Source organism: Rhinolophus hipposideros, assembly GCF_964194185.1.
Source record: "Rhinolophus hipposideros genome assembly, chromosome: 13".
Classification (NCBI taxonomy): Eukaryota; Metazoa; Chordata; class Mammalia; order Chiroptera; family Rhinolophidae; genus Rhinolophus; species Rhinolophus hipposideros.
In genome coordinates, this window is record NC_138059.1 from 33,734,449 (window position 1) to 33,753,813 (window position 19,365).

General features: G+C 35.2%; 1 protein-coding gene across 3 annotated transcripts in view; it reads left to right on the top strand.

Annotated features, from left to right (window-relative positions):
• NIPAL2 (NIPA like domain containing 2) overlaps positions 1-19,365 on the top strand; it is an 82,354-nt gene that overhangs the window by 24,197 nt on the left and 38,792 nt on the right. For all 3 annotated transcript variants that reach the window (XM_081070939.1, XM_081070941.1, XM_081070940.1), the window contains exons 2-3: positions 7,695-7,763; positions 8,777-8,948. In XM_081070939.1, coding sequence (XP_080927065.1) covers positions 7,695-7,763; positions 8,777-8,948 — 241 coding nt within the window. The remainder of the gene's footprint in view (positions 1-7,694; positions 7,764-8,776; positions 8,949-19,365) is intronic.

The following is a 19,365-nucleotide window of genomic DNA, read 5'->3' on the forward strand; positions in this document are numbered from 1 at the left end:
CCTGAATGGATTAAAAAACAAGACTCGTACATATGTTGCCTACAAGAGACTCACTTCAGATCAAGAGACACACACACAGACTGAAAGAAAAGGGATGGAAAAATAAGGACCTAGTAATCTCACTTCTGTATATTTATTCAAAGAAACCCAAAATGCTACTTTGAGGGGATGTGTGCATTCGTATGTTCACTGCAGCGTTGTTTACAATGGCCAAAACATGTAGGCAGCCTGGGTGTCCATCAATGGATAAAAAAAGAGGAGGTGGTACTTTTGAGTATATACAATGGAATATTGGTTGGCCATGGAATAGAATGGGTTCTTGCCATCTGCGGTTGCATGGATGGACCTGGAGGATATTGTGCCGAGTAGAGTTTGTCAGACAGAGAAAGACAGATGCAGTGTGATTTTGCTTATATGTGGAATCTAAGGAACAAAAAAAAAAAAAAACCAAACAAAACAGAAACAAACTCATAGATACAGAAAAAATTTTGATGGTTGCCAGATGGGAGGGCAGTTGGGGTTGGGTGAAAAGGGGGAAGGAATTAAGAAGTACAAATTCTTAATTTTACAAAATAGTCATTGGGGTAGTTACAAAATAGTCATGGTGATGTAAAGTAAAGCATAGGGAATATAGTCAATAATATGATAATAACTATGTATAGTACCAGATCAGTACTAGACTAGTCAGGGAGATCATTTCTTAAATTATACAAATGTCTAACCACTATGCTGTAAACCTGAGGTTAATATAATATTGTCTGTCAACTGTAATTGAAAAATTTTAAAAGGGAGGGGAAAAGTGAAGGGGGAATAAGAGCTCAAATTTCCAGGCATGAAATCGGTCATGAGAATATAATGTACAGCATAGGGAACATAGTCAATAATATTGTGATAGCATGTTACAGTGTGAGATGGTTGCTGGACTTATCATGGTGATCACGTCTTTAGGTATGTAAATGTTGACTAACTGTGGTGTACACCTGAAACTAATATAATATTGCATGTTAGCTGTGTTTTAATAAAAACCTTTTAAAAATAGCAGTGGTGAACAAAGAAATAGATAAACGTGGATAAATAAGGCAAGTATTGACTATATAACACAATAATGATAGTGACTAAAACATCAATAACATGTAAGGTAGGCGAGAAGAGACTTAGTTAATCAAATGGAAGTTTTTATGTTTAGAAGGATGGGAATTTTGAATATTTGAATTTATGTTGGGAATGCATGATAAACTTAATAATGGAGAAACTTTTATCACTCATACATTGCTGTTGGGAATGTAAAATGGTACAGCTGCTCTGGAAAATAGTTTGGCACCTCCTTTCAAAACTGAAAATGGGGGCTGGCCCGGTGTCTCAGGCGGTTAGAGCTCCATGCTCCTAACTCTGAAAGCTGCCGGTTCGATTCCCACATGGGCCAGTGGGCTCTCAACCACAAGGTTGCCGGTTCAACTGTTCTGCAAGGGATGGTGGGCAGCACCCCTGCAACTAAGATTGAACACGGCATCTTGAGCTGAGCTGCCTCCCGGATGGCTCAGTTGTTGGTTGAAGTGCGGGCTCTCAACCACAAGGGTGCCAGTTCGATTCCTCGAGTCCTGCAAGGGATGGTGGGCAGCGCCCCCTGCAACTAAAATTGAACACGGCACCTTGAGCTGAGCTGCCGCTGAGCTCCCGAATGGCTCAGTTGGTTGGAGTGCATCCTCTCAACCACAAGGTTGCCGTTCGACTCCCGCAAGGGATGGTGGGCTGCGCCCCCTGCAACTAGCAACGGCAACTGGACCTGGAGCTGAGCTGCGCCCTCCACAACAAAGACTGAAAGGACAACAACTTGAAGCTGAACGGCACCCTCCACAACTAAGACTGAAAGGACAACAACTTGACTTGGAAAAAAGTCCTGGAAGTACACACTGTTCCCCAATAAAGTCCTGTTCCCCTTCCCCCAATAAAATCTTTAAAAAAAAAACCCAGAAACTATTAAAAAAATGTGTGTGTATATATATATACATATATATATATGTATATATATATACATATATACATATATATTTGTAATCATAATAAACAAAATGGACTAAAAGATAGTAGAAATAAATGAAAATATATTTGTAATCAGAATAAACAAAATGGACCAACCTTCCCATTTGACAAAATGTCTCGGGATGTTTTTTCCAGTTATTTTCTATATATAAGAAACCTGACTAAAATATAATGACACAGAAATGTTGAAAGTAAAGTTATGTGGAAAGTTGCAAATACCAAAAGAAAGCAGCCATATTATATAAATATCCAATAAAATAGACTTTAAAAGAAAACCATTACTGAGATTTAAAAAGTCAATAGATGATGATAAAAGGAGCAATTAACTGGGAAGATGAAACAATCCTGAACTTATATACACCTAACACTATAACTTCAAAATATGTAAAGCAAAACTCAGTAGATTTAAAAGGAAAATGGATAAATTCACACTCGTAGTAGATTTTTAATATACCTCCCTAAGCAATTGATAGACAAAGTAGTCCAAAATTTAGTAAGAGTATCAAAGATATAAGCAATAAATTAATGGAGAGAGAGAGATAGATAGATAGATAGATAGATAGAATATATAAATATATATAACTCAACAATTAAATACTTTCTTTTCAAGCATACATGGAATATTTATAAAATGTGACCATACACTACAAGTTCACAAAACAAATTTCAATTTACACCATATACTAAGTCAAAAAGCATAATTTACATGCAGCATATTTTCTGCCCACAACTGAAAATTAGAAAATTAGTAACAAAGTGATAACCAACACCCCATTTGTTTAAAAATATTAAAATGCACACCTCTAAATAATATAAGGCTCAGATAAAAATAAGATAATTAGAAAATATTTAGGACTAAATGCCATTGATAACTGTACATGCCAAAACTATACAAGCAGCTAAAACAGAGAAATGTGCAACCGTACTTGCACATATTATTAGATTGAAAAGCTAATGAGTTAAGCGTCTAAAGAAGATGAAAAAAGAAATATTGAATAAACAAAATAAAGATAAAAATAAATCTAGGAAGGAAAGAAATATGTCAACTTCAGAAAAAAGTTACTTATCACTGGAAGGGAAGAGGGTGAAATAAGAGCTACCATGTTTCCCCGAAAATAAGACCTAGCCAGACAATCAGCTCTAATGTGTCTTTTGGAGCAAAAATTAATATAAGACCCAGTATTATGTTATATTATATTATGTTATATTATATTATACCCAGTCTTATATAATACCCAGTTTTATGTTATAGTAAAATAAAACTGTCTTATATTAATTTTTGCTCCAAAAGACACATTAGAGCCAACTGTTCTGCTACATCTCATTTTCAGGGAAACACGGTAGCTACATTTGTAGTAGTTTATTTATCTGGGCAAAAATAAAAGATGTAAATGCTTTGTGTTTTTCAGATTATTTTATTTTTTTGTAACAACTTTATTAAAATATAATTCACATACCATACAATTCCTCATTTAAAGTATACAATTTACTGGTGTTTAGCATATTCACAGAGTTGTGCGACTATCACCACAATTTTAGAACTTTATCACCTCAAAAAGAAACCCATCATCCTTTAACTGTCATTCTCAAACCCTTCATTCTTTCCAACCCTAAGCAACCACTAATCTGCTCTCTCTATAGATTTGCCTGTTCTGGACCTTTCACATAAATGGAATCATCTTTTGTGACTAGATTCTTTTACTTAGCATAACATTTTCAAGGCTCATCCAGGTTGTAGCATTCATTCCTTTTTATGATAGAATAATATTCCATTGTATGAATGCCCTACATTTTATTTATTCATTAGTTGATGGACATTTGAGTCATTTCTACTTTGGGCTATTATGAATAATACTGCTATGGACGTTTGTGTACAAAGTTTTGTATGGACATATGTTTTCATTTCTCTTGGATACATACCTAGGAGTGGAGGTGCTGAGTCAAATGCAAAGTCTTAACTTTTTGAGTAACTGCCAGACTGTCTCCCAAGGTAGTTGCACCATTTTAGATTTCCATCAGCATTGTATGAGGGTTCTGATTTATCTACATCCTTGCTAACATTTGTTATTATCTGAATTTTTATTACAGCCATCTTATTTGATATGAAGTGGTATCGCACTGTGGTTTGGATTTGCATTCCCTGATGAGTAATGATCTTCAACATGTTTTCATGTGCTTGTTAGCCATTTGTCTTCTTTGCAGAAATGTGTGTTCAGATCCTTTGCCCATTTTTAATTGGGTTGTCTTTTTATTATTGAGTTGTAAGAGTTTTTATATATATCCCAAATACAAGTCCCTTATTAGCTTTATGATATCCAAATATTTTCTGCCATTTTATGGATTGTCTTTTCACTTTGTTGATAGTATGCTTTGACATAAAATTTTTAATATTGATGAGATCCAATTATTTTTTCTTTTGTTGCTTATGTTTTTGATATCTTATTTAAAAGATTTCATGGCCAAATTCAAGGTTATGAAGATTTACTCATATGTTTTCTTCTGAGAATTTTATAGTTTAAGCTCTTACATTTGAGTCTTTGATTTTGAGATAATTTTTCACAGGGTCTGATGTCAGCAGTTGTACCATTTTACACCCCCACCAGCAAAGCACCGGGTTTCAATTTCTCCACATCCTTACCAATATTTGTTATTTTCTGTTTGATTTTTCTTTTTTAATTGTAGCCATCCTAGTGGGTGTGAATTGATACTGGGTTTCGCTGAAAATAAGACCTAGCCGGACCATCAGCTCTAATGCATCTTTTGGAGCAAAAATTAATATAAGACCTGGTATTATGTTATATTATACCGGGTAGTATATTTATTATGTTATGTTATGTTATGTTATGTTATGTTATGTTATGTTATGTTATGTTATGTTATGTTATATGTTACATAAGACCCGATATTATGTTATGTTATGTTATGTTATGTTATGTTATCATATTATACTAGGTCTTACATTAAAATAAGACTGGGTCTTATATTAATTTTTGCTCCAAAAGACATATTAGAGCTGATGGTCCAGCAAGGTCTTATTTTCGGGGAAACACAGTAGCTCATTGTGGTTCTGATTTGCATTTCCCTAATGATTAGTGATGTTGAGCATCTTTTTATGTGCCTAATGACAATTTGTATACTCATACTTCTGTGGAGAAATGTCTATTTAAGTATTCAAGTCCTTTGCCTGTTTTTCAATTGGGTTGTTTTCTTGTTGTTGAGTTATAGGGGTTCTTCATATATTCTTGATATCAATCTTATCAGATATATGATTTGTAAATATTTCCTCCCTTGTATGGGTTGCTTTTTCACTCTGTTAGTAGTGTTCCTTAATGCAGAAAAGATTTTAATCTTGATGAAGTTCAACTTACCTATTTTTTTCTTTTGTTTCCTGTGCTTTTGGTGTTATATCAAGAAATCATTGTCAAATCCTGCTACAAATTTCTAAACACTCGGTCTGGTGGCATTTACACTACCCATTGAATGATTTAAAGAATTTTGAAGTCACTTATTTTTATTTAACAATTTACTTTTATAATTATGAAAGATTTTCATAATTCTCCATTTAATCCCAAATTTCTTCTGAATCTTTATTTTCTTGATTATTGCCAAATGCATTTAATTGTAAATCAAAAGCATGGAAATAGCACATTGTATTATGATACAATTGTTCCCCATGAGGAATAGCCATCAAAATTATTGCCAAGTGCCTTTATTAGGAAAGGAAAATTCTTAACTGATTAAAGACTATGGATATTATATATCAACTATTAAATGGGTTTTCAACTTCTCTGCTTCATTTGTTAAAAATACTGAATTTCACTTCGGCACATATAATAAAGTTCTACAACTTCAAAGACAGTTTGCATTCTGAAAAGGGTTCCTTGTGGTTGCAATGTTCATTTGAAATTCAAATAACTCTTTGGAATTTGAAGCTAGCTGGAAGCTATGTACTACAGAAGAAAAGGGAAGAAGATTCCTTACATTATTGCTAATTTATAATGTTAGAAGATATTATACCTTTGTATTTAGCTAGGAGCTGCTAATGTAACTTTTTAAGTCATCAAATAATAGATGCAGGATATGTAATATACATCTTGGGCAATATGAAGGAACTTATTTTTAATATGTTTAATTTTAGTTTTAAACCATTACACTTTTCCAAGCAAGTATTTTTCAAGCCCTTCATTTTGTGTAGTAGATGCTGTTGAAGACCCAACAGAAGCCTAAGACATGGTTCTCTTCCCTCAGAGAATTTGCCATCTATTTATTGAGCCTAATGATACATATGACAATATAAAAGAAGAAATAAGGGATGTACATTATTTAGAGTCTGCGAAAATGAAGGTGGGGTGGGGTGGTCTGAGACAGTTTCAAGGAGGTGGACCTCAGCAGGTCAGGAGGGTTGGAATGGACTGAGGGAAGATGCTGCTCTGTCTAGGTGAGCGGAGAAACATGAACAAAGAATGACATCTGGGGCGGACAGGTGGCTCAGTTGGTTAGAGCACAGCTCTGGGCAATGGGGCTGCTGGTTCGATTCCCACATGGACCAGCAAGCTGCGCCCTCCGCAACTAGAATGAAGTCAATGAGCTGCCACTCAGCTCCTGGGTGGCCAGATGGCTCAGTTGGAGCTCAGGCTCTCAACCACAAGGTTGCCGGTTCGACTTCTCGACTCCTACAAGGGATGGTGAGCTGTGCCCCCTGCAACTAACAACAGCAACTGAACCTGGAGCTGAGCTGTGCCCTCCACAACTAAGCCTGAAAGAACAACAACTTGACTTGGAAAAAGTCCCTGAAGTACACACTGTTCCCCAATAAAGTCCTGTTCCCCTTCCCCAATTAAAAAAAAAAGACATCTGACTAGAGAATGTTGTATGCCAGCTACCAGAGGTAAGGAGCACATTAAGTGTGTCATGGACAGTTGGATGGTCAGGTTGAGGACAGACTATGGGGAGCTGGTACGGTAATTTTATATTTGATGTAGTTGACTATAGAGAGACATTGTGAGTTCTTTACCAGGGGAGTGATGGGAAAATTTAATCTGTCTCCAGTGGAGATCATAGAACTTTAGAGGTAAAGGGATTTTTGGAAACACCTTGTCCAACATCCCTTGTTTACTGAGTCCAGGGAGATAAAATCACTTGCTCAAGGTCACCCATTAGAAAATAACAGACCTGATCTCAGATTCGTCTTTTAACTCCAAGGCCATACCAAAGTCCTCCAGAATATTTTAAAAGAAAGGAAAGAGGGAGACCAGATGGGAAAAAATTACATAGTCCATACTTGAGGCAATAAATAGTCCAGTCAGAGAGGTTGCTGGAGAAAATGAACAGAAAAGATAAATAAGAAACATCTTAGTGGGAAAAAGTCACAACCTGATGACTATTTTCTTTGTTTTAGTGAATGACGCGAATATCTAGAGATTCAGTAAGAAACTGAGCTAGTTCTTAAAAATATTTGACTAAAGTTAAAAACTAATTCCAATAAAATCGTTGTTCATGTTCCAAACAACCCTTGCAGATAGGTGCTCAGTAAATATTTGCTGACTGAATAAACAAATGAGTGAATGTATCGACTTAAATTATTTGTGTGTTTTTTCCAGTAAATATATGTACTATTTAAAATATCATTTAAAGAAAACGCTTTCTTTTTTCAGATACACCTTTTTGGAGTTTTGCTGGCCATTTTAGGAAACTTGGTAATCAGCATTTCCCTAAATATTCAGGTAAGAAGACATTTATTTTTCTAACACATTATAACCATAATGAGCCTCAGGCACTTTTGCCTTCTTGGGCTCCTTCCTCCATCAAAAATATAAAAAAATTATGTTTTATGACCTCATTGATATAAAGATAAATACGATCCAGCTGGATTACATTCATTTTTTTTCTTTCTTTTTTTCTTTTTCAAAAAGAAAGGTTTTTGTGGGCCTTTTAGTAGTACTCTGTGCCCAAGGCAAGGTGCCTAGCTGGCTTATGAATTTGTACCACACTTAAAAAGATGTTCATAATTTTGGCATAAGCCAAGATGTTTTTTTAAATGTTTGATGTTTTCTTCTGGTACTTACATTATTTTCTTTAAAAAAATTTTTAAGTAATTTAGAATTGTATATACTTCGTATAAGGAAGTAAGTTCAGTTTTCATAAAATCAATAGAGAAATAGGACTTTATTTAATGGCCAGTTTTTTTAGGAATCCATGAAATACTCAAACCAGATATAAATAAGGTTTCACCCCCCCAACCCAACCCCCTGCTACCAAAGCATTCTGCCCTGCTGTGTTTATTATGGTAGCTACTTTAACTCATAAATTTGAATCCCCTTTCAAAAGGTTTTTATTTAGTGATTTATTATCTTTGTTTCATTAATGTTTATTTTGGCATCTGGACTTTTTGATATTCTAAAATAAGTGTTTGGTATAGTGGACTAAAAAGCCATTTAACTCCTTCACCTACACCTCATCTTCAGATAGTATTAATGATACATATTTTGCAGAGTTGTTAAGAGAACTAAGTAACATTCATATATGAGAAAGACCTTTAACTATAAAATGCTGTATCAGTGTGAGTCACTTCTGCTGTTAATATGTTTGGAATAAACACAAAACTGTAATAATTGCTCTATAATAACCTACAAATAAATTTAAAAGCCATGATGCAAATTTATTAAGACCCAAAATTTTAAGGCAGATTTTAATTGGGTAGAAATATTACCTTATTTAAATTCTGATTTACTTCTAGAAATACTCTCATCTTCAGTTGGCGCACCAAGAACACCCAAAGCCATTCTTCAAGAGTGTGTTGTGGTGGGGTGGGGTTGTACTAATGGCCATGGGAGAGACAGGAAACTTTGCAGCCTATGGATTTGCCCCCATTACTCTCATCGCTCCATTGGGCTGTATGTCTGTTACAGGTGAGCCATTTTTTTTTGTTTTGACAAATGGAAATTTAAGAGATCAGAATAGTTAATGAAAACATCCAACTTAACACATGCATAAAAGAAGAAAGTCTAGTTTCTGTTTTCTTAAGCATGTTAATTGGCAACAATTAAGCTATTAATTTCAGTTATTCACTGACATGCTGTGTCACATTAACCATGAAGAAACTTGCATTTTTGTAGCTATAGCACTTATGTTAAAAACTCTAAATCCTAGTTGAGTTTTAATAAATAAACAGGAACAGCAAATATTACAGTGTTTTTTGATCATTAATGAATTATCTAAAAACATTTGTAATACAATATATTTTATTCATATGGTAAGCGGACATTACATGACTTAGATTCTTTGATGCTTGATGTTAAATCCATAGTTTAGCATCCCTTTTACATTAAGAATTAAACATTGGTTCTTCTACATTACTATAAGAATGTGTAATTTTACAGTCATGTCTCAATTATCCTACTTTCAAAATTTATATGATTTACTAAATACATTTAGAAAAGAGAATATGAGATGTTGCTAAAGACTGAAAAAAGAGCAAGATCTTTTAAGTTTTATTCTTTTTTTGCTGCTATGGAAATAGCATGACTCTAAATTTCTGTGAATTTGGAAACGTCATTGAAATAGAAACAAGTTGATGGTTATTGTCTGGATCAAGCATAACATGTGTTTACATATCCCAATTGTAATATTTCTGCTAAAAATTTTATGGTATTCTTAAAGAATGCGTAGTTTAAACTGAAATAATGTACATTCGAAGAGAATTTCATTTTGTTTTGCAAATAGTTTCCCCTTCTTAATCATTTCAAATATTTAAAATACATTTATGAAATATGATAGTAGACTATTTAGCAAAGAGCACTTTTTTAGCTTTCTAGAAATTGTTCAGTTAAAATCACCATACTGTTACTAATCTGAATAGGCACACAATTTATCTAATCGTTTGCCATTTTTAACATTTCGATAAAGTGAGCAATTTGGGTATATCTTATCTTCTATTTACTACGCATACTATCTTTATGGACATTCTAGATTTTATTTTATTTTGAAAATCTGAACAATAACAAACAAAAGATCTAGTTATATTGTCAACTTGGGAGCTCTACAGGCCCCAGTTGTTCTGAAAATGTTATATTATGCTTCAAAATGACTGTGTATTTAGAACTGGTCTTTAGTTTCGCTTATTATTCTGGCTTATGCTCAGTTTCCATGAAATAACCATAGAAAGTAAGTGTCCAGGCACGTCACACAGTTACCCGGGGGAGGGTTGAATGTACCACATTGTATTGAAATTCTCCATTTATCTCGAGACTCCCAGTCCTGGGAAATCATTTTTCTGGGAACAAGAAAAAGAGAGCTACTCTAATTAATTCAAAGAAAGGGGAATAATCCTGGACTTATTGTAAAGATCAGAGATTACCCAGAAATGCAATACATCTAGCCGGCCTCTTGGGACCTGAAGTTGCCAGAAATTTAGGACCAGCCTTGATACCTCTCTTAGACCTTCAGCAAAGGTGCCTGTAAAACTGCTCATCTTGGCATGACTTGCTCGAAGCTCTCGTTAATAATGGGAAACTTAATTTTCCCCACCTTCTCCCTTAGTCAGCATCCTATCCTCCCCAAGTTCCTTCAGACTTTGAGCCCACTGCCTTGACAGAGGGACTTTCTTTAATGCTGCGCATCATTTTTCTTTGTGTGATCTTAGCCCCAATTAATTTTAGAACATTTTTAGTAACTTCCCTCTGTGCCCATTTAAAATGATTCAAAGAAGTAAATTATAACCTTAAACACAAATCATTTCCTACTTTACAATCTTTGCAAACAATAATACATTCTCATAAATAATATTCCCACAGCACTTCTGAGCTGAATTTAGGTTATTGTGAAGTGTTGTGGGTGGGTTAGGGACTGCTGGTAATTGAGAATTTTCCCTAGAACAACCTCCTACCATCCTGAGATTCTTTATAAAAATTCTTAGAAACTCTAATGAACTTGAAGCAAAGAGGAAAGTATTTCTTAAAACAGGTGTATCTTATGGTTGTGACTATAGATGAGGCAGAAGAGTGTCCACACATTCCTATGCTAGAACTTTTTCTTCCCCCTATTAATAATTGGGAGCTTCAAGAAAGAAATCAAATCTCCCTTTGAATTGAAAAAAAAAAAAATAATGTCTGTTGCAATGTTGCATGGAGATTGCATATTCTTTTTGGCCTTCTGTCTTTTGTTGCTTTTCAAATTAAAAAAAAAAAACACAAGAAAATTAAAATCGAGAACACTTTGAAAGTTTAAGCCCTTAAGTCCAAGTAAAGATTACTTTCTTCCATCTTCCTCCTTCTCCTGAGGTGGTCTGGTTCATACCTACACACGGCGCCCTGTTTTTCTTTTCCAGAAGTAAGGGGGTACTGTATGGATAAGCATGGGTAGTAGTCTTCTGCACACAAGACTGCTCATATGTCAGACGTGCGGTTTGTCTCACCTCATCAAAATTCCCACTCCCTTTGTACATAGCAATGGAGCAGGTATTTTTTAGGACTAGTATGTAAGGAGCACTATGGTAAGCATTAGGGATATTTCAGTTTTCACTCTACCCATGTACCTACTTCAAACAATCTTCTTTCTTATCCTTTCCCCCTCTCTCTGTGTGTGTCCTAGTGTTCCTCGCTGATGTGCTACCTAGAGGCAGCATTTCTCAAGCACTAGTTTTACTGGTGCTTTCATAGGTGTTTTAAAAAACAACAAGGGATTCCATAATCAAACAAGTTTCTGAAATATTAGATTTTAAAAGTTGTGCAGGTGTCATTAGGGCTTCTTGGGATCCTGGGATAGGTCCATTCATACTGTCAGTCTTTCCGAGGTAGAGGCAGTAGGCCAAGTTTCCCAAACCTATTGACCACAAGATGCTTTTATATGAAGCATCTCGAGAAACAACAGTTCTGCAGAAAATCCTTTAGGGTATTCTTAAGGCCGTGCTCACAAGCAGTCACAGCATCCCAGACACTCAGCCAGGATAGAGAACTCGCCTGTGCCTGGCAGTGGGGGCTGGGTAATGGGAAATAATCCTGGTGCATAGTTGGACCTCAGCGGCCCGGCCTGGGTCTACCTCTTTAAGAGATAATGTCAGAGCCCTTGTGTTCTTGTCTTACCTTGTTCTTTTGTACTGCTTTTCTCACTGAAGGTCTTTGTCAGTGAAGAATAGTTCCAAATGCTTATTCTATCTAAAATGCTGGTTATACTGGCAGTGTGGTTGATTCTAGATGTTGATTTGTGTTTGTGTTTCCATTAGTTAAGACAGCTTAATGAATGGATTTTCAGTGTCATCTAGAATATAGGCTGGATACCTGACCCATAAGCCATGGTAATAGAATGGTCAAGAGCGCAAGCTCTGGGGCCAGACTGCCAGGGTGCAGATCGCAGTTATGTTGCTGGAACGCTCTGTGGTTTCAGGCAAGTTGTTTAAACCAGTCATGCCTCAGACTTCTAATCTGTAAAATGGGGATAAAAATAGTTCTTACCTCAGAAGTTGTCATGGGGAAGAAGTAAGTAAACACAGAAATCTAAGAACAGTGTTGGATGTGTAGTACAGTGTTTGACACAGTGACAACACTAACTGTTGTCACTGTGATTTATAATAATAATTATTAATTATTATATATAATTTATATATGTTATATATAATATATAATTATTATATTATATTATTTATTATTACTTATTTTATATTATATATAATATATAGCATATAATATATATTATATATAATTATTAATATTATATATTATTATATTATTATATATAATATTATAAAATAATGATTATTATTATTATACCATAGAAACAAAGTACAGACTTTCTTATGGTAAAGTTTATTTCCATGCCCCCAAAGATGGCTAATGGTTAAATTTTCTAAAATGGATGAACCAATTTGAGAAATGCTTTTTATTTTTCTTATCTATGTGATGGTTAATTTTTGGGGAGCTGAAAAGCAGGATCCTCACAGCTCATTTGTTCAGCCATTAAGCAGTAATGTCCCTTTGATTCCTCCACAGAGTCCCTACCAAAACATGTTGGAAAATACCTACCAAGAAAAAATATACCTACCAAGAAAATACCTACCAAGAAAAAATATTTTTAAAAAACAGACAGGAGTTTGTCAGAGAAAAAAATGTAACAGCCTGAGATGTGTGTGCAACTTTCTGTCTTCTTGCCCTGGTTTTATAGCACTTTTGTTCATTTACTAATTAACTTCAGAGAGGCTGAATGGCAGACTTCTAAAAGGTTTAACTGCAATTTAAGAATGTGTTTTCTGAGGAACTATTTATTATACCAGAAATCTAGTAAAAAGAAATAAGTTGGATATCCTGTGGAACTTGTACTAAAATTTTGAACTTCTGCTAATCTTCTCCCAGCTAAACCCTCTTTCTCAGGAGACCTTTCTTGGCTTCTAGACTAAATTATTCATGCTGATTCTCTGCTCCCTTAGCACCCTAGGTGGGCCTTCCTCTCATCCATGTGGTGCCTTTTTGTGAATTACAAAACAAGGTGGCATTTCTCTTGGTACTTTTTTGTCTGTAAATTATTGTAATACATTGATTTTATTAGACCAGGATATTCTGATGCCATCTGTAAGAAAATTATCCATACAAATCAACAAAATCTGAGACGTGGGTGGTGCCTCCTCAAAATTTGTGTCTGTGCACTGCACAACCTGTTCACTGCCTACAGCAGCTCTGACCTTACACTCCCCTTTGGCATTTCTCATCATGCTCGCAGTGGCCACCCTGGCCATCCAACTGCGACCCAGGAAACGGGTGACTGTGCTTGTCTGGCTGCATGCCTGCCGTCTACTTTTTCCAGGAGAGTGTGGCATGGGGAAATCACATAGTCCAGTCTCATAGAAATGTTTTAAAATTGAATTTTGATAAAATGAGGATAAGATGTTCTGTTATAGGGTATTAGAAGAGAAAAACACTTGTTTAAAAGATTTCAATTCCTGATAAAGCACAATAGTGAAACATTTCATCACAAGGGACTCTTGAATATTCACTCTTATAAATACTTAAAGGTTTATAAGCCTGTCCTTTGGGAGTTGAGTTAGATTATTTATGCATCTACAAAGTGTGGGCTTATCTTTAATGTTTTCCTTTTTCTGTTTATCCCCATGACTGCGATCTATGCTACGCCTAAGCATTGAGAGATGATTTAAAATAATGAAGTTGTCAACAATCCAATGAGTTGAAGCCACATAGAATTAAGAAGATGCATGGTAGACCTTACTCAGTATAAAATTAACTTGTCTAAGGATGACAAGGGAGTGGGACATGAAGGGAGATTGTTGCAGGGGCAGGAAGGGTGGAAGAAACAGAATGTGACAGACATTTTTAGTTCCTTGCTTCTGAGTATGTTTATTGAAAGTAATTAGAAAGGAGTTCAGAGAATATGTCAACTTTTTCCAATTAAACTCAGGCAATACTTTAGAAATAGTTAATGGTAAGAAGCTAATACTGAATGTGTATCCGCTATGCCAGGTACCACCTGAGACACATAAACTTATTTCACTTAATTATTGCCCAGATGAATAGAAGTGAGTAATAACTGGATTAAATTTGAGATGAGTTAGATGAGATCAAACACTTGGAATATTAACTGGAATGATAAAATCAATAACAGCAAGTCTCCTTGGCCCAGGAATAATTTTGTATGAGAAGTAATCACCCTCTTCATGGGCTAATTTGGATTAAGATTGGAAACTAACTGCACTGAGACAATGAGAGAATGAGACATGTGGCTGATAAATCTTTTCCGTCTTTAATTTTCTCTGTCATGCTGGCTTTTGCTCAAAATGAAATTCATGATGGGGAATATATGTTGTTTCGTGTATTTCTGTTCTGCTGTTAGGAAGCGCTAAACCGAAATGTGTCTATAATCCATTAGATGATGGTCATAGCATAGCCAGAAAGCCCTGGTGAGGCCTTTTGGGATTCCAAAGAAGTCATCTCAAGCAGAAACTTTGGTCTCTAAGATTTTTATTAGAAACAAATGAAAGGAAACATAAACAGACCTGTGAGTGAGTGACCAGTCACATTCCACAAACCTAGGTGCCGTGAACTGTCAGTCCTTCAGAGCCCCCGTGCTTTGTGCCAGCCTCGACGAAACCTCTGGCTGGGCTGCCTGTGATAGTGACACTTCACATGGACATTTATTTTCATGTTGGAAATAATTCAAAAAAATATATATATCCTTTTTTTCAGTGGTTCACCGAGCTGTCTGCTTTAGTACATCGTCCCCAAAAAAAAGTCTAAATAAAATGTAATAAAACTCTGTGTAATAAAACTCTGAAGTTGTCATTTTATGTCTACTCACGTAGTCTCAGCTAAAAGCATTCCAAAACATAAAAACTTTATTTGAAATGTCTTTTCCACACATCCTTGTTGTTTGCCACAAAGTATTTCTAGAGAAACAGCTATTGATAAAGTAATGTGCATTTAAATTTATAATACAGAGTTAATTTTTTCAGTGATAGCATTTTTACTTCTTTTGAGGTTTAATCATTAATGTGTATCAAGAAAAATGTAGAAAAGAAAGGTTATTGTTCTTAATCCAGGTAAATTTCTTCATTTGAAATTATGCAAATTACCTATGAACGATTTCTTCATTTTCTTCAATAAATGACAATAGCAATTTTTTTTATTAAGATGAATTATTTGACACTTTTATTCTTGTGGATGGTAGGCCAACTTTTCTCTCTGTACAGGAATCTTTTTCAAACTGTCACAGATCTTCAAATCCTAACTCCATGTAGTATATTGTAATTGACATATTGTTTTCCCTACAATTCTACAACTAACAGAGAATGATAATTATGGAGCAGTCAGTACCTCAGAACAGTTAGTGTTGACTGAGCCTGTGAGCACGCTCAACATGTCCACGTGTTTGAAGATTGATTGTGACTGACGTGAAAGTGCTTTTGTGGTTTGCTTTTCAGCAGTACAATGAAGTTACCATTATATGTGGTCAGAAACCACAAGCCAGATATTTACATGTGAGGATCTGTTTGTAGCTTTATTATATAAATATGTTCTTTTTATGTCATGGGCTATTTTTTTATAAAAGAAAGTTTTCTTTACTTCTTTGTCTTCTACTTTCCTATATTATAAACATATACCCTGGGTTCTCTTAAGATCACAGACGTCAAGCAATAAATTGAATGTCCAGGAAAGGAAAATGGATGAAATTTTCATTTGTGGACTAGATCAGTGTTCATAAACCAGTGGCCTGTGGACCAGATCTGGCCACTGGTATATTTTGTTTGGCTCAAACAATGCTTTTAAAGGGTACAAATTATTTTCCCATATTTAAAAATTGGACTATGACACACAAAAACTGGATTTTTGTTCGGAAGAATCAGATTTGGTAGCCCTGGACTTGCAGTTGGCTAAGGCTGAATTACAGCTGCCACCTTTTACTGATCTTGTGTTCTCCAGGTCACAGCAGCCCCATACCCCTCATTGCCACAGCCCATCACCCTCATTATTTGTCCCTCTTCACAGGATTATCTAACTGGCCCCTATAGGCACTGGAGCTTGTGACCTGTGGACCAAGGTTTTTTGTTCTTTCCAGTTAAATCAGATAAGAATATCATATCTATAATCACATTTAAATAAAGTGTAATTGGTGTTTTTAAACTTTGGGTTAAATTTGCCTTTTAAGAAGGGATCATAAAAAGGTAAAAAATAGGGAGAAGTAAATGTGAACAAAGTTTTTTAAAAATAGCCATACCACAACATATTTAAATAGTTATTAAACTCTCTTCTGTGCTATTAAACCTTTAATTTTAAAAAAATTATTATTTGGGGGAAAGAGAATTTAAGTAAAAAGTGGCCATTTACCTACCATTCTATAGAAACAAAAATCTAAAGTCATGTAAAAATCTATCCTTGAGTTCAGTTGCTAACATATAGAAAGTCGATGCTTCACTTTTCATTTGCTAATCCTCATTAGTGGTTATTACAGAGAAAATTGAAATCAAGTTTGTACAACGTAACTGAACTTTCTTGCACCAGATTAATTTTGTAGTTGTTTCTTTTTCTCTCACTTGTGGCCTGCCATGGCTCTTACAGCACCAACTCTTGGCCACCCACATGAAACTAAGAATTCTTCCATAATAACAACCAGGTCGTAGACCAAGCCTGAGTGATGTCAGAGAGGAGGTGAATAAAGAACAAACTCAGGGTTTATTCCTAAATAAATCGGAGCATTAGAAAGCTCAATACCAGGGCACATACCTACATTTGGGACTGGCACCCTCCCCTGCATCCAGACCTGGTTCAGCTGAAGCCACTGAAATCTTGCTTCGTCTTTATCTGTTTTCGTCTGGAAATGCAAATCAGAATTCTCATCTGTAAGTTTCCTTCTGTCAACCCTGATTAGGAAGCATCTCCATTCTGATTGCTAAGCTTAGTGATACTTAATGGCCGAAAAGAGTATAAATGACTCACCAATAGGAGTCAGTCCATTATAACTGTTGCTGAGATTCTTTCTGATCATAAAGTATTATGCTCAAGGCCAAGTGAATACATTAATAAATTGACCCATGGGAGCACTGTTTGCACCAAAGAAAATACTAGAAGAAACTTTTTTGTCCTTTCTGCTTAATGGATAGTATTCCTTCTATCTTTTATTCTGTTATGATTCCTATATAACCACTGTTTGAATTTTGGTATATTATTTTTCATACACTGCCTTTCACCTTTTTTTTTTAATGTGTTATGGTCGTTGAGGTCTGGTATTTGCCTCTGGAGTCACTGTGTGACACTGTGTAATGAATTAACCCCAGTGTCCACAGCACTTCGTGTAGACCTGTGTCTGTTAGCACTCTGTGTGGACCAGTGTCCAGGAGTACTCTTCTGTGTAGACCCATGTATATTCCTGAATCTCTGCCCAAAAATGCCTCTAGTCCAAAATGTACACACATCTGTGAGAGCTGAGGTAAATGTTGAGTAGTAACTATATTTTAATCATACCTGGTACAAATCTGTTTAATGCTTTTTAAACTATTGATCTTGAAATGTTCTTTCTAGTTTTCAATATTAAATATTATTAGGGAATAAAAATGTAGTAGTTTTTCCCTCTTTCTAAGTGCTCATTAGACAATGATTGTGGTTATAGCAACAACTAGATAGGATTGAGTTTGACAGATCTCTGATTGTAAATATATACGGGAGCACTTCAGTTTATTTTTTTCTCATTTTAAAAATTTACTACTCTATATAGAAGTCATGTTATTAGCTGTTGCTCAGATACTGTTTTTTGCTCAGCACAGCTCTCATTTTAACCGTGTTTTTGCAAGATAAATGAGTCACAAGTAAATGTATCTTAATAGAATGTTCTTTTTTATTACTTTCTTTGCTAGATAAATAAAACTTAAAATCTTATTCTCTTATCTAAAAGTTTTGTAGAAAATCTCATATCCTCTTAAAACGGAAAAAAGTATAAAAGTGCATCAGACATACATTCTTTCAGAAAGTGAAAGTTGAATATTTGTGTTTCATAAAACTCTGATAACGATTTTATAGCAATTCATATAATTTGATACATGTAGTGTAGTCCAAATATATTGTTACCAATCATGTCCTTTTTGCTTTTAGCAATGAAATTATTTCCTGCATAACATTTTTCCTTCTTCCTTCTGAAAGTGAAATGATTTATGAAACTGTGGTTTAGCAACAAAAAGAAAAGGAAAACTGTACTTTCCTTACTTCAAGGGAGATAATGGAGTGTAGTCTATTAGGAAGAGCTCTGGATTCAAATAAGGAAATAGGGTGTTGCTTCCAATTCTGCTATAATATAAATGAATAAACAAACAACCTTTTTGGACCTCAGTTTCCCAATTGTTATGTTTAGGACCTGGAGTAGATTATCTCTGTCTCTACTAGCCCCCAAATTTCTTTCTTCCATGGAACCAATGTCTCCCTTCTTAAATGGAATTCTTTGCTGTGAAATAGTCATCTTAAGAATTGTTAAAATGGAATGCATTTGGTGTGTGTTAGTGTAGTGATACTTTGCCTTTTTTTTTTTTACACACAAAGGACGATTTATTGTTTGTCACTGGCTAGATAGCAAGCAAACAGGCAGAGTAAAAAGATAGTTAAAAGTGAGTGTGGAGACATGCAGTCTGCAGCCACCATACTTGATGAGCTGTAGGGTGCAAGGTGAAGGGTAGCCCCAGGCAGATGCTGCTCCATGGCCCAACCCTGCCTCTGCAGCCAGGCTCCCTCTGCCGCAGTTTACCCATCTCTTATTGTTATTCTGTCTCCCTCCAATTGGAAATATTCCTTACCTAATTACACAGGAAGTCAGTGATACGGGTCTTGGTCTCTATACCTTTTCTAA